The 22,447-nt window shown below is 32.4% G+C and overlaps 1 protein-coding gene across 1 annotated transcript; it reads right to left on the reverse strand.

The window, feature by feature from the left end:
- Positions 1–5,157: 5,157 nt before the first annotated feature.
- On the reverse strand, positions 5,158–6,283 carry LOC115879570 (piggyBac transposable element-derived protein 3-like). Its single transcript, XM_030896464.1, has 2 exons — positions 6,067–6,283; positions 5,158–5,875 (listed from the first exon to the last, which is right to left on the reverse strand). Exons 1-2 carry the CDS (start codon positions 6,078–6,080, stop codon positions 5,158–5,160), a joined length of 732 nt encoding a protein of 243 aa, XP_030752324.1. The 5' UTR covers positions 6,081–6,283.
- Positions 6,284–22,447: the final 16,164 nt, after the last annotated feature.

Below are 22,447 nucleotides of genomic sequence, written 5' to 3' on the forward strand. Positions count from 1 at the left end.
CTTTTTCTTGCATTTGCGATTAGAGACGAGTATTGATGTGGTGCGTAAATTCGATCATGTCTACGGATGGATCTTTTTATAGTTGCGAAGTTCCTATTGCATGGCAAATAGCTGTATCCCCTTACAGGAAAGTACTGCTGAATCACCCTAAATCGGCCAGTCATTGCAAGTGCCATTAATAATCTTGTTACTGTGTGGTTCCGATTTTGTCACCCACAACCATCACTGAATATGTGAACTTCTTTTATTTCAGCGGGTATATACTTTTCAATGAATCGGTCATTTCAGAAACAACATGAGTCAAAAATTACAGTTTTGAGATATTCTCAAAAAACCGTTTTTGTAGCGATACAAAAGGAAATATCTTAAACTAATTTTTTTTAATATTAAATTGCTTCGTACTTTATTTTTATTACTTTTTTGACTTAATTAGATGTGTTTGGTTATAGCATAATTTATTGTTTATTTAACTGACTTATGTTGTTTCTAAAAAGAACTTAAATTTTTATTTTTTTTTAGAAATTTTTATTAATATCAAAAAACTCAAATAACAAAGTAAATGTAATCTTCATAAGTTGCATCCATAGTACGCCACTGCATAATTTCTTCAAAGAAAAATCTTCCTTCTTCTGGTATATAATCCATAAACTTGCGAATATCGTCAATTTTTTTTTGTTAATTGGAACTTTGCCTTTTGGATAGGTGGAGATTGCTGGTAGTGGTGAACTCCGATTACTTATTTTAAGTCCAAACCTGTGATTTGTAAGGCCATTAATGTTTTCTGATACTGTGACAATTCCTGGGTGATCATTTGAGTTAAAAAATGAGAGTGCGTTGAAATTTGAAAAGTTATTTTTTTATCTCTTTGAACTTTTTTGCCTACCGAATCTTCCGACGAACAGTTCCTTTTGTAATGGGTTGGCCACCATTTTTTGAATTCAAATATTGGAAAATGCATTTTTGAAAATAAAATGAAATTTCCACCTCCCTCTAAGCTGACCAGAGGAGGAGATTACATTAATTATTATATTGCTGCTGATGAGGCTTTTCCTTTGACCACTTCTTATATGCGTCCTTATCCAGGAAAATTTTTAGCACAGAGCAAAATAATTTTTAATTGCAGGTGTTTCATGAAAAGGTTATTAAAATACTAATGAAATTAAGCTATTTGTATTGTTTTAGATTATGTAGGGCACGTAGAGTCATAGAAAATGTTTTTGGGATACTAACAGCAAGATGGCGTATATATAGAAAACCAATTATAGGCAGCCAACCGACAGTAATATTAATAAATTTAATTCTACTAGCCACAGTTTGCTTACATAATTACATTATAAAATATGAGTCAAAAAATGGACATGAAAAACGCTATTGTACTTCCTCAAGTATAGACAAAGATGAAATTGGAGTAATAACAGTGAGGGAAAGTTTATCAAATTATTTTATGGAAGATGGAGCAGTACCGTGGGATAAATAAAATATGTTTTATATAATAGGATAATTTAATAAATATATTTACATTTCTTAGCATATTAAAAAAATCTGTAACAAAATAAAATCTGTTTTATTAATTTATTTTAAATATTTTTGGCAACCCTCATATGCAACTTGCATTAACCCTGAAACTATTTTTTTGCATTTTATGTATTTTTTTCTTGAAAACGGTTAAATTAAGGTCACTTGAGCTAGGAAAAAATGCAAAAAAAAAATTTGGTTGTTCAGTTTTCCAAAAAAATGGTGGCCTTTTAAAAGGACAGTAGGTTTAAGAGCTGCTGCTAAATAAATAAAATACAAATCAAAAATATGTTAATTTATTCTATCAAAAAGTTTTACAAAATATTTAAACTCAAAATTTAAACTAATTGGTATGATAGTTGATAAAACAATCTTTTGGGTGAAGAGAAATATTGCATTTTTGACACAAGAAATTTGCTTTTTTGTGGCACACAGCACACCTTCGCTGATTTTCTTGGTATATCACTAAATGATCTAGTCTGTCATAGCGCGTATATTGGTGCGCGTTTTTCGGCAACATTGAAGGCCCTTTCTTAGTGCTTTTCTATGGGGGTATTTCTAATAGTTCTGTACCGATATCTCTTCTAAATTGTAGTTGGTCAAGGGTACCACCATCATTTTTATGAAGCTTCATTTTATCATTTTATGAAGCTTATGTGCCATGAGTTTTGTACTACCATGTCGACACAATGCGAAAACAAATACCACTTCTTACCACGTATGGAAACTCTGCATTGGCCTATGTTTTGGTCACTGCGATCTACGCCACTCATGTTTTCGTTATATGCTTTAATTAATCGTGGCTGATCTATACTCACATGCTTTTTCTCAGACTGAGAAAATCTTTTCACTTTATGTACTGGAAAAACTGTACAAGCATTAGTGGCCAATGTAACGACGCTATTGTCATTCCATTTGCACAAGGCGATTTCATTGTCAGCAACTCCATATTCAAATGTGCCTCTAGCCTTTTCTTTAAAACTGTCGAGTTACTGAATGGTGATTTGGGGATCCTATTTTCGCGTATAGTACCAGTTGCCTGAATATTCCTCAATTTTAACTCTTTTAGAAGCGATAAAGAAGAAAAGAAGTTATCAAAGAAGAGATGGAAGGGCTGATAAGGCATTTTTTGCAACATATCGGCATATTGGAGTACAACTGACGCTCCCAAACCCATATGCTTATATTTTTCTGAAATTGTTGTCGACGAACCTTGATACGGGTCAAAATAAACTATATATCCTAGTCGTAGAGTACCTACCCAAAATTTATACCCTCACCTTATCGGCTTTCCTCTTATAAACTGCTTGCAGGTATGCCTCCCAAAGTACGGTATCATTGCTCCTGTTCTAAAGTTTCATAATACAAATTCAATATATCTGACACCTGTAACTGAAAATGAAATTATTCAATATATTGCCCAATTAAAAAATAATAGTTCTTCTGGATCCGACGGTATTTCAGTTAAACTAGTAAAGAGAATAAACCACTATATTTTAAAGCCATTAACACATATTATTAATACTATTTTCCAAAGCGGCAATGTTCCGATATATTTAAAGTTTCTGTAGTAATTCCTATATACAAGTCGGGAGATAAATGTAATGTTACTAACTATCGACCCATCAGTTTAATAAATAATTTTAGCAAAATTTTAGAAAAGGCACTAAAAACCCGATTGTTGGCTTTTCTTGAAAAAAATGACATTATATCAAATAATCAATACGGTTTTATAAAAGGAGTTAGTACTGCAGATGCAATATGGAAACTGATCTCCGAAGTGTCACACAGTCTTAACAATAATGAGAAGGCTATCGCAATTTTTCTGGATTTGGCAAAAGCATTTGATACGGTCTCCCACCACATTCTCCTGGGAGTCCCATTTAAGTATGGTATAAGGGGCCTAACTTTGCAACTATTTAAATCATACCTACAAGACAGAAAACAAATGGTCAAAATAAATAATCAGTTCAGTAACCCCAATACAGTAAGAATAGGTATTCCTCAGGGAACAGTGTTGGGTCCTATCTTATTTATAATATATATGAATTCCCTTCTTAAGGAGGTAAGTGTCGATGGGACTCTCTTATCTTATGCCGATGACACGGTTTTGATTGTCAATGGTAATTCCTGGGAGAGGCTAAAGAAATAGCAGAAAATAACTTCAGTAAGGTTTGCAATTGGCTGAACAATCTTCAACTTTCTATTAATGTCGAAAAAACAAAGTTTGTAGCATTTTCATTGACCGATAAAAACAGACCCGAATTTGACACTATTAATACAAATCAAAACTCAAAACGAATACAAGGAGTCAGCGAAGTAAAATACCTAGGAGTTATTATTGACAAGCATCTGAGATGGGATAGACACGTGTATAAAGTTGCAAAATCAGTTAGAATTTTGATTTATAAGTTTTATCTATTGAGAGAATTTATGAACAAATCTCTGATGATCCTAATATATAGATCATTTGTTGAGTCTATTCTGAGATATGGCATTCTCGTGTGGGGAAATGCATCCAAAACAGTTTTAAGGCCTTTGAACATCCTACAAAATTATATATTAAAAAGTAATATTTAGAAAACCGAAGTTATTTCACACTGAGTGGCTATATTCGGAGACTGTCCCCAATCTTCGACATATATACATCTTAAATGTCGTTAGATTCATGCAATTAGGCACCAAAAAGAAAACAATACATCATAATTATAGCACTAGAGCTAATACAAAAAAAAAACACCTTATGCTCCCGGAAAACAGAACTGCGATGAGTCTAAACTCAGTAAATAATATGGGTCCAAAATTGTATAATTGTATTCCTCTGGAGATACACAGAATAAGTAACATACATAAATTTAATCTACAATGTAGAGAATATGTTTATAAAAATTACAAAACAGTCTTTCAACACATTTTTGAGTAGAAACACAATGTATGCCTGTCATATTTTTAGTTATATTTTTCGATTTATAAACCTTATGTTATTTACCTTTCCTTTATTTACGCTATTTTTTATTCTAGTTATTAAGTAAATTATAGCTAGATTCATTTTTATTGGTTATTAAGTTTAATTAACCAAATCTTTACTTAGATGTAAGACAATTAAATATATTAATTTTATAGTCTAAGAAAAAGCTAAACAATGAGACGCACACAGGTTTCACATAGAAACCTAGGTGTCTCAATATTTATTTAAAATGTAATATCTGTATAATGGTAGTAATAGTGAGTTAAAATATCAAAAATATTAAATAGTAATAAGTTATTTAAAACAAAAATTAAAAAAAACAGGTAAAATCAATACACCACATCTTTTTTAAATAAATATTACATTCTATAAACACATTATTTACACTGACCTACAATTAAAAATATTGAAGTGATCGTCAAATTCCGATGGTGTAAATTTTCTAAGCAAATTACGTAAGGCTATTTTTGTAAATATTTATATTGATATCTATTATGAATTCACGTACTTGTATAAATTATATTACTGATTAGGTAACTAGGTTACTACTATTTATATTTTATTATAATTTGTAAAACTATGTACCACTCTAGAAATAAAGATTTTTGAATTTGAATTTGAATTGCTTCGTCAAAGCTGTGGTTCTGTTCAATTGGTGCAAAATCAAAAACCTTTTAATTTAGATTGTTAAATAATGGGCGAAGTTTACAGTATTTGTCATTTTTGTCAAGAGTCGTATTATTATTACAATGAAGATTACTCATTATGAATTGAAACCCGTCTCTGGATATAGCGGCTGATATAAGCTTATTCTGAGTATCATCGCAGTTCTGCCAATACATATGCCGTCTTGAAACGCTTGCATAACCACTGACAAGTAACACCCCTAAGAAGCAGTACATCTCGTCTACCGTAATGTCACCGGTGCGGTTTTTTTGCTGTGAATATACATTGCTAAAATTAACAATTTCTTCTACTAAGTCTTTATCAAAAAAGATCTTAAATGTAGTTCCAGGTGAACGATTATTTTTTACATTTTGAATTGGTTGCCATTCCAAAAACGAATTCTCTAAATCTTTATTTAGGGTATAAGCAAACGTCTTGCTATTTTTAGGTCGCCTCTCTATAAAATTTGACAATGGTAAGCCATCATCGCTGTCCCAATCGTTGTCACTTTCCACCTCAAAATCAATTTCGGCCTGAGCTCTCAACTGCACCCCAGGTAAATTATTCGGTACTACATCATTCTCGTCCCCAGAATCTTCGTCTGTGTCGCAGGTATCGTTGGCATTTTCCGGTGGAAAAATCACAATGCCTTTAGGAACCTGCGGTATAGAATCACTTTCCAACTCCTCTAACAGTTCTGCCAAAGTCAGTGGCTTTTTCCAATACCTAAAAAATCATCCATAGTAGTATAAAACCCTACCATCCTTTTAAAAGGACATGCTCAAATGCACGTCAATGGATGGAATAACAAACACAAAATATAACTTCCAATACAAAAAACGATTAGTTTATGTTGTTCTTGGTTAGAAATAAGTAAAATAATAAGAAAATTATAAACAAGTTTGAAGATAACTTACCTTTTGTCACTCATTGTAAAATTGTAATATTCAATAGACTTTATTACCGTCACTATCAATGTAAAATCAAAAGGAATACGATCGAACCAAATTAATTCTGTTTCAGAAATGTTGAATTTAAAGTGTTAGACTGGCGCCATCTTCAAACTAATAAGTGAACTGGATATTCGCAGGTTTCTTTTTAAAGTCCTTTTAAAAGGACAGTAGGTGTAAATGGGTTAATTTTATTTCCAATTGCGTTTTAGCATTTTCGGGCAAGAATTTCAGTAATTGTGAAATCCTCATACATATAGGGTTTATTTCTTCATTCACAACTGGAAGTTGAAGAGTTGAAAGTGGGGTATTGTTTGCCCTATCAAGGGCTTCAAGTATAGCTGTTTCAATATTGTTTTTTTTTCGGTTTTTCTTTATTTTTAGCGATTGGTGAAAACAATGGGGAAGCACAACTAGATTCTACCGGACTTTCTGTTAGGGATGAAGCAATATTTGATACTGTAGGCCTATAACTTATAGTATCATAGAACTCCCATTTCTTCTTTTTTTTGCAGCAGATCCGCTAGGATTGTATTCGCCCTTTATCCGTACGAAATTATCTCTTAGGTTTCGCCACCTTTTCTGTAGAAGCGGTATGGAAAAGTCAGGATTTTCTCCAAATTGGACATAAATTTCTTGCCATAATTTATCCCTTATTGTTTTTGACCTTTCTTTTCCTCCCTCAAGACTCCCCTTGTTTTGAGTCCCACAACGCTGGTCTTGCCTGTACACAAGAAATCAATAGGTTCTCTACCGTATGTTGTGTAGTTTTTATGGATTTCTAAAATAATTTAAACTTGATAAAAGTGAATAACTTTTAGTCACACATATGTTACGTACTTCTGTCTCGGTTTCTGTCGTATCCTCATCGTCGTCAGCATTCAAATTGTAAATAGCAAGTTGCTATTTACAATTTGAATGCTGGCGAAGCAAGAAAGCTTTTTATCAGTAGGGGATCGCTTTAATTTTTCAAAAAGTACTGGACATCGAGCATTTATGTTTTTTACTAGATTGATAGCTGGTTAAGTAAATAATATTATAGTATGGCCCAATGAACAAGAAACACAGAGAATAAGCAGGATGTGTGAACAGACTTCAGGTAATAGCATTTTTTCTTCATATACCTAAATGATTAAAAATGGAAAATATAATATTTTTATGCTAAAATGTTGCTAAATATTATCTACCCTTTAATGTTATCATCTTAGTTTATTTAAGGAATTCCAGGAATAGTGGGTGTCATTGACGGTTGCCATATTTCTAATAAAGCAGCCCCACATAATGCCATCGATTATTATAATAGAAATAACATATATTCTGTAATACTACAAGGTGTATGCAATGACAAAAAACAACTCACTAATATTTATGTGGATGCACCGGGCGGATGCATGGATGCACGTGTTTTCAGAAATAGTGGCATATTTGAACTACTATCTGGAAATGATCCTCCTATTGCAACCACTGAGCGTTTATTGGGAGAAGCAGCGTATCCCTTACTCCCCTTTCTTATGAAGCCTTAAGCTTGATTTTCATGCATCCGTTGTCCGACGATACGTTGATACGATATTAATTTTATTGGTAGAATTTAAAGATTTTGATTGGTTAGAAAATAACGCAGTTTTTAAATTTATTGCATTTTCATGCCTCCGTTCATCGGACATACGTTGGTGTTATTTTATATTTTCGTTTCCATGACAATGACATTTTCGCTGTTTTGGCGTTAAATACTTTGAATAAGAAGACTAAGGAAGGAGCATAATGCTATCCATGTATTCATGCATTGTGGGCGGAAAAAGCACCATAAAAGCACTCTAGGGTGGGGATCCTTGACAGTTCTGTTTGACGATTCATTTGACACATTTGAATTTAATTTGAAATTTTGTGGATTTGTCAGTCTTTACGGAGCTTATTTTATGTTATTTATTATTTATTCTACTACTGATAGTTGTATAAAGGTAGTAAATCTAGATGGAAATTGTGGCAGAACTTAAATTAACAGTGACACTATGGCGATTTATCGAAAAGATTCTAAAATAGTTGGTTGTGTAGTGTGCGGTAGATCTCGGCAAAAAATTGAGTGAAATAATGGAACAACTTTTCGCTAGTAAGTGACTATATAATATACATACGTGTAATAAACCGATCATTTATGAAATTCACTTAAATTAACTAAATTATATATTTTTTCTTGCCATTTTAGCTTTTATTTATTTCTTGTCAAAGATTAGATGTCAAAGAATTTAGATACGTTAATTTGACTTACCTGCTTCAGTAGCGTATCGGATGTTTGTGTTAATAAATACTTATTATAACTTATCTATTTTTATTAGAATTATATATTTTTATAACAATTTTAATAACTACCAACATTTATTCACAACGTAAAATAAAACAACAAATTATTGAGTCTAGCCCACGTCTACCCTACATCATAGTTTTACATTTGTGTGACTAAAAGTTATTCACTTTGATTTCAGCGAGTCGGTCTAGGTGAACTTTTAATGTGTGGAGACAGTGCTTATTCTTTGACACTTTGAGGGTTGCCATTACCAGTTCCTCTTCTTCCTCCATTTCCAGCAATAATATCGCAACCATTTATTATTATTTGTGTTCATTTTTATAAATATGTATTTGTTTATTTTGCAATACACACAGCACGCACCATGTTGTGTACACAAACGTAAAAATATCATTGTATATCATTTCGAGCAAACCACCATTGGCCGAAATCGCTATCCTCGGCTGTTGACGGACTGTCCGCTTTCCGCGACGGAATGTTGGAGGAAACCAGGCCGAGATAGGTTCTCGCGCACAATAAATTTTGGTCAGTTTGGGTCCCACAATACTAAGTAAGTTTTGAAAGTTTTCACTGGGCATCGTTAGAAAATTAAAATATTTTTCAGTATCAGTGAGGCTCATTTCATTTATTAAATTATGATAGACGCCTTGGTGTTGACGGTTTCTAAAAATATCCCGTATCCAAAACCTTTTAGTCTTTTTTTTTGTTCGGTGTAATAGTAGAGACAAAAGCAATAAATTTTGTATGCTTTTTTGCCTTTGAAGCTGCACACAGGAGTTAATTCTGGATATGCCGAGGATCAGTCATTTCCAATTTTTTACGACTCAAGTTAAAAATGCAAAATTATATTAAAACTAAAAGAATAATCACTTCTTGATAGCGATAAATGTCACAAATTTGACAACAAACAAAAAGTATTGTTAGATTACAGTTGTCAAAACGTCCGTTATCGTACGCAAATCGTACGTTTATTTTCGCTGTTTTGGCGTTAAATACTTTGAATAAGAAGACTAAGGAAGGAGCATAATGCTATCCATGTATTCATGCATTGTGGGCGGAAAAAGCACCATAAAAGCACTCTAGGGTGGGGATCCTTGACAGTTCTGTTTGACGATTCATTTGACACATTTGAATTTGATTTGAAATTTTGTGGATTTGTCAGTCTTTACGGAGCTTATTTTATGTTATTTATTATTTATTCTACTACTGATAGTTGTATAAAGGTAGTAAATCTAGATGGAAATTGTGGCAGAACTTAAATTAACAGTGACACTATGGCGATTTATCGAAAAGATTCTAAAATAGTTGGTTGTGTAGTGTGCGGTAGATCTCGGCAAAAATTGAGTGAAATAATGGAACAACTTTTCGCTAGTAAGTGACTATATAATATACATACGTGTAATAAACCGATCATTTATGAAATTCACTTAAATTAACTAAATTATATATTTTTCTTGCCATTTTAGCTTTTATTTATTTCTTGTCAAAGATTAGATGTCAAAGAATTTAGATACGTTAATTTGACTTACCTGCTTCAGTAGCGTATCGGATGTTTGTGTTAATAAATACTTATTATAACTTATCTATTTTTATTAGAATTATATATTTTTATAACAATTTTAATAACTACCAACATTTATTCACAACGTAAAATAAAACAACAAATTATTGAGTCTAGCCCACGTCTACCCTACATCATAGTTTTACATTTTTTAAATAAAATTAGAACGACACTGATAAACCGGAATTTAAGTCGGCCATATTTGAGGCCCATCGCGGTGTACCTAAGATTTTTGATATGCTCCTTCCTTAGTCTTCTTATTCAAAGGTATATATAGACAGAAAACATATGCTGTCACAATTTTTAATTGTCTCACCATTCTTTTAAATATACTAAAATAAAATTTGACAAATGGAAGAAAACAATTTCAATACCTTTAGAATAATCGACGACGATGAGGATACGACAGAAACCGAGACAGAAGTACGTAACGTATGTGTGACTAAAAGTTATTCACTTTTATCAAGTTTAAATTATTTTAGGATTCCACAAAAACTACACAACATACGGTAGAGGACCTATTGATTTCTTGTGTACAGGCAAGACCAGCGTTGTGGGACTCAAGACAAGGGGAGTCTTGAGGGAGGAAAAGAAGGGTCAAAAACAATAAGGGATAAATTATGGCAAGAAATTTATGTCCAATTTGGAGAAAATCCTGACATTTCCATACCGCTTCTACAGAAAAGATGGTGAAACCTAAGAGATAATTTCGTACGGATAAAGGGCGAATACAATCCTAGCGGATCTGCTGCAAAAAAAAGAAGAAATGGGAGTTCTATGACATGCTCTTATTTTTAAATGATACTATAAGTTATAGGCCTACAGTATCAAATATTGCTTGATCCCTAACAGAAAGTCCGGTAGAATCTAGTTGTGCTTCCCCATTGTTTTCACCAATCGCTAAAAATAAAGAAAAACCGAAAAAAAAACAATATTGAAGGAGCTATACTTGAAGCCCTTGATAGGGTTAACAATACCCCACTTTCAACTCTTCAACTGCCAGTTGTGAATGAAGAAATAAACCCTATATGTATGAGGATTTCACAATTACTGAAATTCTTGCCCGAAACTGCTAAAACGCAATTGGAAATAAAATTAATGCAAGTTGCCCAGATGAGGGTTTAAAAATATTTAAAATAAATTAATAAAACAGATTTTATTTTGTTACAGATTTTTTTAATATGCTAAGAAATGTAAATATATTTATTAAATTATCCTATTATATAAAACATATTTTATTTATCCCCACGGTACTCCATCTTCCATAAAATAATTTGATAAACTTTCCCTCATTGTTTCAACAGTTTGGCCATACATGTTTGTGCTTGTTCTGTTTACTGGGAATAAATTAGAATTGGGTTCGTATCTTCCCCAAGCTCCTGTTATTACTCCAATTTCATCTTTGTCTATACTTGAGGAAGTACAATAGCGTTTTTCATGTCCATTCCAAGTACAGATTCTATTTTTACACTCTGTCGCACGAGCTCTTCAAGCTAGTTAGTTTTTAAAACAGATGTCAATTTTTTAGATTTTATATAATTAAATAAAACTTAAATGTAATTCATTCAAAAATAAAAGTAGTTTTTAAAGAAAAGGTGACTTTGACATTCAATAAGTTAATTTACGCCATCTTGCTGTTAGTATCCCAAAAACATTTTCTATGACTCTACGTGCCCTACGTAATCTAAAACAATACAAATAGCTTAATTTCATTAGTATTTTAATAACATTTTCATGAAACACCTGCAATTAAAAATTATTTTGCTCTGTGCTAAAAATTTTCCTGGATAAGGACGCATAATAGAAGTGGTCAAAGGAAAAGCCTCATCAGCAGCAATATAATAATTAATGTAATCTCCTCCTCTGGTCAGCTTAGAGGGAGGTGGAAATTTCATTTTATTTTCAAAAATGCATTTTCCAATATTTGAATTTTTTAAAATACCCCATCACTATGACGTCCTTCACCACTAATATCCACTAATGTAAAATTGTATTTAGCATCGCATAGAGCTAGAAGAACAATGCTGTGTGATCCCTTTATAGTTATAAAAGATTGATCCAGAATGTGCAGGGGCCTACAAGTTAAAACAAATAGTTATAAACTTGCCTCTCATAAAACTATTTATATTTTCAATAATTATAATACTAAATATATATATTACATAAGTACCTGAATTACTACATGTTGTCCATCCATTGCTCCAATACAGTGAGGCAACTGCCATCTTTCTTTAAAATCTTTTGAGATAGATAACCAGGTATCTTCTCTCGGTTTAAGAAGCATACTTTCATTTAAAAGCTCCCATATGATACCACAAGTTTCATTTATTATATTGGTAACTGAAGTAGTACCAATGCGAAATGTATACGAAATAGAGGCCATGCTATCTCCATTAGCAAGGTATCTAAAAACAAAATAGATAAACACGAGTTTTAAATCGCGATCAACATTTAAATTTAATAATAGGTATCTAAATATATTTACAAAAGTAAATATTACCTGAGTGTAAGCGCAAGCCTTTCCCCACTTGAAGCCCTGGTTTCCTCCAACATTCCGTCGCACTGTGGAAAGACCCAATATAAAATGTTGGACATTGACTTAAAAATAAAATTTTAAATTAAATAATTTTGGTAGAAGATTTGAATTACTTAAAGTCCAGACCGTTATATTTTATCCAACTCAAAAAAATATTTTTAATTATATATCTGTTTGAAAAGTTTCAAATGAAGATATTACACTGACTAATTATGGTATTCATTTCTTGTGAAACAACCTAGTTTTATAAAAACTGGCAAAGACATTAATAATTTTTTTTAACCATACATATTAGTGCAAACGATTGTTTTCACTTTAAAATAAAAGATATATATAGTCACAAAAGTTTGGGAGAACAATTGTATATAAGAGACACATAAACATTTTTTTGCTGCCAAATACTATATTTAGTAGCAAAAAAATGTGTATGTAGAAAAATAAAAAAATGGCCAAAGTTGGCCAAGACTTATATATATCACAAGGTAGATTAAGCCTTTCTAATAACGAAACTAATTTAACATCTTGCCCCAGCTTGCCCCCCTCTAAAAATTTCCATTTAATATATTACTAATACATGCTATACTAAAATCAAAAACCTTTTCAATTCCAATAAATTAATTTAACATTTTTAGAGTCAAATTATCTTTATTTTTTATAAATTTATTAATATTTAATTATTAATTGAATAAATACAAAATGACGCTAAAATCAAAAACAGATACAGGGTGCTACAAATATATGGAAAACTTATAAACTATTGGAAAAAGAAAGAGGGTTAAAGTGCAGTGTTGAGGTTTTTTGTTTGTAATAAAAATATTCTAGTGCGTTGATTTACTGTTATATTCTTTGCTTATAATAAAGTTATTGTACAGGGTGTCCCACTAAGAATAGCTCTCGGCTATATCTCGGAAAGTCTTAGCCGTGAGGCTTGCGGAAAAAATATTCATAACTAAAGAGACCATGAGAAAACGCTGGAAATTATTTTCAAATTTGTAGAGTAGTTTTTACACAACTTTGCCTAGACTTAATAAATAATAGCTTCATAATCTTCAGTAAATTCTGAATATTTTTTGTTAGAACCATTTTCCCCTATCTGCCAAAATAAAGTGGTGGGGGAAGGTTAGATCTGTTTTTATTTAAGTATTAATAATTCCGGACTGGATGGACGGAATCCAACTAACGGGGGCTCGTTTAAAAGACCGTTTCTTACTCTATATTATACCATATAAACAATAATAGTAAGCTTTTGAACGTAGATGCTAGGGGGCGCTGTCTTACAAATTAACAAACATTGCGCGTTTTTTCAAAAAAAATGCGATGGTATATGTCATTTTAGCTGATAGTAAAGAGTAATGAAAGCTTAAAAAGTCAGTAAAAACCGCATCTTGATATCTTCTTTCAAATCAAAGACATTAGCAAAGTTATATTAAATAGGAAAATATATGTAAGCCCTTAATTACCATATTTTTATAACACGGTATCAGTGCGTCGCGGAGAGCGGATAGTCCGTCGACCGTCGCGACTTGACGATTTTATCTAACCATAGTATTTTAATTGAGCAGGATTTCTTGATCCCGCTTAGCTGAGCGGCTTCGTTCCATTCCGCAGATTTGTCGCGACTGGTCGGTTCATATCTGTCGAGTTTGATTTCAGCGAGTCGGTCTAGGTGAACTTTTAATGTGTGGAGACAGTGCTTATTCTTTGACACTTTGAGGGTTGCCATTACCAGTTCCTCTTCTTCCTCCATTTCCAGCAATAATATCGCAACCATTTATTATTATTTGTGTTCATTTTTATAAATATGTATTTGTTTATTTTGCAATACACACAGCACGCACCATGTTGTGTACACAAACGTAAAAATATCATTGTATATCATTTCGAGCAAACCACCATTGGCCGAAATCGCTATCCTCGGCTGTTGACGGACTGTCCGCTTTCCGCGACGGAATGTTGGAGGAAACCAGGCCGAGATAGGTTCTCGCGCACAATAAATTTTGGTCAGTTTGGGTCCCACAATACTAAGTAAGTTTTGAAAGTTTTCACTGGGCATCGTTAGAAAATTAAAATATTTTTCAGTATCAGTGAGGCTCATTTCATTTATTAAATTATGATAGACGCCTTGGTGTTGACGGTTTCTAAAAATATCCCGTATCCAAAACCTTTTAGTCTTTTTTTTGTTCGGTGTAATAGTAGAGACAAAAGCAATAAATTTTGTATGCTTTTTTTGCCTTTGAAGCTGCACACAGGAGTTAATTCTGGATATGCCGAGGATCAGTCATTTCCAATTTTTTACGACTCAAGTTAAAAATGCAAAATTATATTAAAACTAAAAGAATAATCACTTCTTGATAGCGATAAATGTCACAAATTTGACAACAAACAAAAAAGTATTGTTAGATTACAGTTGTCAAAACGTCCGTTATCGTACGCAAATCGTACGTTTATTCTCCGTTGACGGAAAGAAGTTAAAAATTTACGGATGAAAAGTGGCGCGAAAACGCTATGACCAATCAGGGTCCCGTCGCGTAGGACCATCGTATCAACGCATAACGGATGCATGAAAATCAAGCTTTATCGGGATAGTGGTCATTTTGGAGATGCGCAAGTCACCTTCAACATAAGAATGTCAGGAATGCGATCTGTGATCGAAAGAACTTTTGGACTCCTCAAGGGTAAATTTAGAAGACTGAAGTATAGTGATATGAGTCTTATTGAAACTGTTCCAATGGTCATAACTGCAGCCTGCGTTCTTCATAACTTTATTATCTCTTCAGAGAATATTTTAGATAAAGATGCCAATGAAATAGAAGAAAATCAAGAACACGATGTGGAAGATGACAATGATGTCCTAAATTTAAATATAAATGGACGGGCAGAACTAAAAAGGCAGCTTTTGGCATCTTTGTTATAATGTTTCATAAGTGATATTGCATTTATATTTTCTGTTAAATTAAAAAAAATGAAAAACATTGTTTTTTAATAAATTTTTAAAAAAAGTTTTTTTATGATATAAATTACATCTGTTTAGATGCAGCTAACTGTTTTAGCACCTGAAGCACTTTGTAGTTAGCACCTCAAGCACTCTTAATTATACTCATTCCCTTTGTAGTTGATTGATTTCTTCTATAACACTACATATCTCCTTTAATTACTGCAAATTTTCCTCCTCAATCTCCAACTGCCTTTTTCTATATTTTTCTAATTTGGATGGCTTGCCTGGGGTTCCTTCCAACGTTCAACATGATGGAATGTTCCTATCCTCTACAGTTAAACTTTGTGGACTTTTGTGGACTGGTCCACTCTCTGGAGTAGATGAAGTGCTATTTTGATGGGATCTACATGGTCTAGATTCTGCTGCTTCAGTACTGCAAACTATACTAGATGCCAAATTTACAGTACTGTCATCGTGAAAAATATCTTGGAATACTTCAAAATATGGCTAAGAAATTCTTCCTCTCCCTGTCCGTTTCTTTTTGTTATTGTCAACAATTACCCTGAAGGTTTTCTTCATATTCCTCATCTTTTTGTCAACAATATCTGGATTTACAGCATGTCCTTGCTGCTGCATATTATTGGAAATTGTCTCCCACAAACTCTTTTTTTTAATATTTGGGTCATCACTAATAACATAGTACTGGCGTGACACCACTGAAATATTTCTGAAAATAAACACCGCGTGTTAAATCATATATAATAATAAAATAATAAATGTAAAGCTTTTTCGCCACTCCATGTGAGGAGCTTAATTTTACATACCTGTATTATTAATTACTAGAATTTCTATAATTTCATAATCTCCAATGCTTTGAGGATCCATCCTAGGTTTCAACGCTGATTTTAAAAATGTTTTAACAAGTGAAAGTGAAATAAGAGATGAAATATACTATAAAAGAAACGGCGAAATTAAATTGAGAATTGAGGTTAACTTGTCACGAAAACAATAGTGCTGCGCATGACTCAACCTTTCGACGGGTAGGTAAGCGCTGGTGAGCGTAAACATTCTTCGCTCAGCTAAAAACTCAGCCGCTGAGACTGAGCGGTGTAAGTAACGGCATTTGGGACGTAACGCTCCCTGAGCGGTCTCAACGGTTGGTGCCCTCATTTTTTTACTCTTCTTCTCCTAACAGTCATCTATCCTTCTTATCTGATATGTCTTCTTGGCAGTGTTGCCAATACACTATAATTATATATTTCTTATAATTAATGCTTTATAATATTTTTTGAAGAATAACGAGATGGGTTGGTAAGACTGATCGTATGTAGCTATTTTAGTGCTAATCTAGTAGGTAAAATATAACCTTTTATGCCATCTAATAGTCTTCCTTGGGCGTGAATGTAACTGATCATTTAGTCAGCTCTGTCTGTTCCTGATATATTTTCGTTATTTCGACTGATCTCTACAGATTTAATTTTCTCTTGCTCCTCCCATATCTATTGGTTACATGCACTAGTTGTGGTTGATAGCCGGTAGTAATAGTAAGAATATCACGTTGGTCACGTCACTTTGAAACATACACCTTAGCAATTATTTTCCAAATATGCTGGCTAGGTGTTCAAAGCATTGTAGTATTTTCCTCCACTCGGTTCCTGCTGAAGTATAGATATTTTTACTTTCTTTTTGAGCCAGTGCAGTGGTTTATGTTTTAAAAAGACGGCAGTGTCGTCAGTATTAAAGACCCGGTTCGGGTTGTCCAAAATATCAGTTTGCTTATTTTGATCAATGTAACTTTTTACTTTCTGAAACCAGTGTGATATTTCTGAGTCTCATAGTAAACTTATAGTTAAATTTTAACTTGCTCTCAGGGAAATATTTGAATGTTTTGCACAAACTTAATTATACCATTTTTGACCGCCAGTTGTTTTCCCGTCAAAGTTTTTGTTTCATGTGCAATAGAATCACGATAATCGGCGGATATTGGGGCCTGCGGTACTGCCAATTAGTGAGTTCGGCAAATTATCCGGCAAGTATGCGATTTTAAAGACATACATAATATGTACATACATATGTAGTATCACGATTATGGAAAATAAAGTATCGAAAGTATAGTATCACATTTTTAGAGAAATAAGGGGGGGGGGGTAAAGTAAAGTAAATGCCTTACACTACAACCTAATATGTTTTTATTCAGAGAGATGTTTAATCAAGCCGAAAATAGAGAACGAAATATTGAACTCATTACCTAAGACTAATGATTGCCAAATTGAAAAGTGAATTCATTACTTAATCATTACTTTTATATGTTTGGTCCATATCATATCCATATATAGTTTAATTTTCTAGGGACTTTTCCTTTATGAATAATAATTATTAAACGTTCAAATATTTTATTCTTGACAAATTTCAGTATTGCTGTTATGGCTTTATTCACCCTTTTCACAAATTTATGAGAATAAGGAGACAAATGTATAATGAAAGTACTTTACCTCGATGTTGGTGAGAGTTATTTTAACAGTCGTCTGTTCTAGGTTGAAATATGAAAATTCTTGTACGGGCTGAGGGCTAATGTAATCCCACTAAGTGACTGTTTCCAAAATTTGCCAATAATCAGACTGCATTCCACAAGATATCTTTTGATTTTTAATCCCCAACGACGAATATCAAACGCTTTCTTTTTTATACCTTTTAATCCGTACACCGCTGTTTTTTTTCTGATTTATATTCTATTGTTTTGTTGAGTTTTAATTAAATATATTGGCTTTAACTGAACGTTGCATACAAGTGGAAATTGTCATTTTATTAATTAGTTTTTTAATAACGTGCTTACCTATCAACTTGGTAGAAATTGAATCCTCCTTTGAGTCCAGATGGTACATATCTACAAGATGCTGCTATTTTGCAACCATTTTTCTACCTTTCAAAAAAAGAGAGTAAATCTTTTTCAAGGAGGTTGTTCTTATTCCTTTAAAGAGACGGGGAACCCCATATAAAGGAACAACTTCTTGATTATTAATTAAGAATCCAAAAAAACTGTTTTTCTCTCTTTGCCTATTAAAGTGTTCCTCTGTATCTCTTAAAAGAGAATTAATAGCCGCCTGGTTACCTCCCCTTATCACAAGCAGTACAAACCACTTGAAGTCCTATTCCTTGGAATTTTCCAATGACCTCGTTGTATGTATGTATGTATTATGTATGTATGTATAACTTTATTTGTTCCAAATAACTTACTTTTTACTATAAGCTACAAAAAGTCGATTAGACCTATAGAACATGTAAAATAACAATATTTAAAAAAATTATATTACAAAGAAAATCTTAAAATATTTAAAAAAAACTAATATTAAAAACAAAAAAAAAATTATCGGCATTATTATCTAAATATGTAAATAAGAGGTACCTTTCTTTTTTAATTGTTACACTATAAAAACAGATAAACAATTCGATAATAATTCTCAATAATTAAATAAAGTCTTAATTAGATAAATTTTACAAATTTGCTCTATCTTTATCGGCGAAAAATTCTGAAAGCGAAGAAAATGCTTTCTTCATCAAATAGTTTTTCACACAATTCTTAGCACCAGCGAGAGACATGTTCCGTACATTTAAAGAAAATGAATTATATATTTTAATTGCACTGAAAGAAACATTTTTTGTAGATAAGTAAAGTTATAGGTACTTTCAGTTACTAAGTCCAACTTATTTCATGTTATATAATATAACATGTTATTTTTTGGAAACTACATTCAACAGCTTGTCTTACTACAGACGTACTTGTATTATAATTTTGTTGGGCTTTATTAATCCCTCTTTCTGGATATGGACATAGAAGTAGATCTCTGAATCCATATGCTTGGTCGCCGAAAATGACAAAATGCATTCCATCTGGAAACATTGTATTTGCTTCTAACTGTTGATGAAGGCCACATTCCCTGAAAATACCAGATTCCCGAATATACCTGAACATACCAATGCATTTCATCAAACATGAAAATGTGACGATTATGCTTCGGGGCATTTGTTGTACTGAATCTTTTAAATTTAAAAAAATAATTTATGTCAGGCCTGAGTGAAATTCTGTTCGCGAGATTGGTAAGTGTCTTCCTTGATGGCAAAGAAAATTCTTGGATAGAAATCGATATCCTTTTCCATTTGAGTTCATCAAAGAAATTGCCAGAATTTTGTCATCGACAGAAAATCGCTTGGCCTTTGTTTTTTTTTATTTTTGACTTGAGACGATATGAAGATATAGGTGGTTTGATTTACTTGTGCAAAAACATTATTAAATTCGTCCATCTTAATTATGATTTCTGCTAGATGTAATCTATTTTTATATAATTTTAAGCCGATTCCCATCATTGAGATTTTATTGCCCAAATCTGTAACAGTCTTATACAGTTTCTTCGCCTGTGGTGTTAATTCATAAACATTATAGTGATGGTTATATGAGATTAGGTATAAACAATTTAAACATGAAATAGAACAAATTTTCATCATAAATGATAATTTAAATATTCCTCTAAAGTAATAGGGGCTATATTAAAAAACAGAGATGTCCGGCCACTGTAAAGACAAGTATGGCAGTTAGTTAAAATGGTGGCTGCTTTATACATCTGCTCTAAATCTTGTAACATGATTTTTTGATTTTTTCTAAAATCTAAAAATGCAAATGCAGCAATTGTTTTTTGGAAACTCCATTCAACAGCTTGTCTTACTACAGACGAACTTGTATTATAATTTTGTTGGGCTTTATTAATCCCTCTTCCTGGATATGGACATAGAAGTAGCTCTCTGAATCCATATGCTTGGTCGTCAAAAATGACAAAATGCATTCCATCTGGCAATCTGTTGATAAAGGACAAATTCCCTGAATATACCAGATCCCCGAATATACCTGAAAATACCAATGCATTTCATCAAACATGAAAATATGACAATTATGATACGGGGCATTTTTTGTACTGAATCTTTTAAATTTAAAAAAATCATTTATGTCAGGCATGAGTGGAATTCTGTTCACGAGATTGGTAAGTGTCTTCATTGATGGCAAAGAAAATTCTTGGATAGAAATCGATATCCTTTTCTATTTGAGTTCGTCAAAGGAAGTGCCAGAATGTTGTCATCAACAGAAAATCTTCTGGGTTTTTTTTTATTTTTCGACTTGAGACAATATGAAGATATAGGTGGTCTGATTTACTTGTGAAAAAACATTATTCAATTCGTCCATCTTATTTTCTGCTAGATGTAATCTGTTTTTATATAATTTTAAGCGGATTCCCATCATTGAGATTTTATTGTCCAAATCTATAACAGTTTTTTCGTCTGTGGTAGTAAGTATTACTGACTTAATTCTGACTGCCTTGTGAAATTCACAGAGCGTAGAATTCCTCTGCTATGCTTATGATCTGAAACAAATAAATAATTATGTGGCATATATCAAAAAAACCTCCAGCATGTTTATAAGTCTTTGAAAAAATTAAAAGGTTGTCGTTACATGCCGTTACATATTCTTCAACTTTTATGTTTACAACTAGTTTTGATACAGACAATTGATTTGACACTTTAAAGCGCTGTAAAATCTCAACAGAAATTGGAATAAGACCTATGAACTTTTTAACTTAGTCTTACTACCCCTTTCAGTTATTCATTGTATTTCCTCAGGTAACAATAAATATCTAATAAATAAATATAAATTAACGAAACAACTAATTTGGCTGACCAATCTTTTGTTACATTTGAAGACCACAGGCAAAAAAGGCGCTATGTGAAAAAACAGGATTTGGAGAAAAACAATTTTAAAGCATTAGGACCGCGGGGTAAACCGCGCTCCAAAATTTTGTACACTAATACCTTATACTGCCTCTAATACCCGAGTTTGTTAAACTAATACCCTTAGTCCCCCTGCTAATACCCACTAATGCACCTAATACCCCCTATTTCCTACTAATACCCACTAATATCCCTGGTTAAAATTAACTTCTCGCAGTCGGAAAGTTATTATTCACCTGGAATGAGAATGGGTTATAAACTTACCAATATTTCAAATAATTAAAACTTCCAATTTTTCGATTCAAAATAATGTTTATTTCCAAATTATGTTGAACAAAACTTCATAATATGATAAAATTACAATAGGTAGGTATAACCGAGGGTACAACGAAAAAAAAACTACAAAAATACCTAATAAACGCAAACATGTACCAAAAACCTATTCTCCATAGAAAAATCGTACGCTCGATCGTATGGTAAAACCGCTAAGAAATCAAAAAAGTGAATTGGTTTATTACAATGAAACCTCGAATAACACGATTTAGGTGTTTCTTTATATATTTTTTTTCTATGGTAATTAGTTCATGCCTCCTTAAATTGAAAGGACCACTTCCTGATAGCTTCAGAGGACCATAAAAAATATGTTTTATCTCAACGACATCAGTGTCATCTTACCTGGGCTAGACAAAGTGATTATTGTTCAATTTTAGAAGTTTGACCTTGAATTCGTTTTCATTAAGAATATCAGAAATTTTCCCGATAAACCATTGTTTATCATAGGCTACGGATAGAATTTTCCTATCGTAATATCCTTCATTAATTCCTCATCACAAGATTCTGACTGAACAAATTTACCATCAGCCGAACCTTCAGCTGTTTCCTCATGCATTTCGCACTCAGTTTCACATATCTCTTTCGCGTTTACATTCCTTTCTTCTGAGCCTGTGACTTTTCCAATGCCTCATTTTTTTTTGTTGTATTTGCTTAATTTTTTTTGGGGTTCATTTTGGACTGAGTTTTGGACTCACCTTCTTGATCACTTTTATCCACTTTCAATTTTGTGTTGTCACTTGGTGTGATTATAACCCTTTTAAGGTGATCGTTACTGATTTAATATCTAACCTCGTATCTAGTTTTTCAGTATTGGTCACGATAATGTAATGAAACAATGTGCTCAATGGACCTACAATTATACGATCAATCGAACTTACCTTAAGTGAAGTTCGATCGTAATTATATATG

This window comes from Sitophilus oryzae, unplaced genomic scaffold (assembly GCF_002938485.1).
Source record: "Sitophilus oryzae breed Bouriz unplaced genomic scaffold, Soryzae_2.0 scaffold_1582_pilon_pilon, whole genome shotgun sequence".
Taxonomy (NCBI): Eukaryota; Metazoa; Arthropoda; class Insecta; order Coleoptera; family Curculionidae; genus Sitophilus; species Sitophilus oryzae.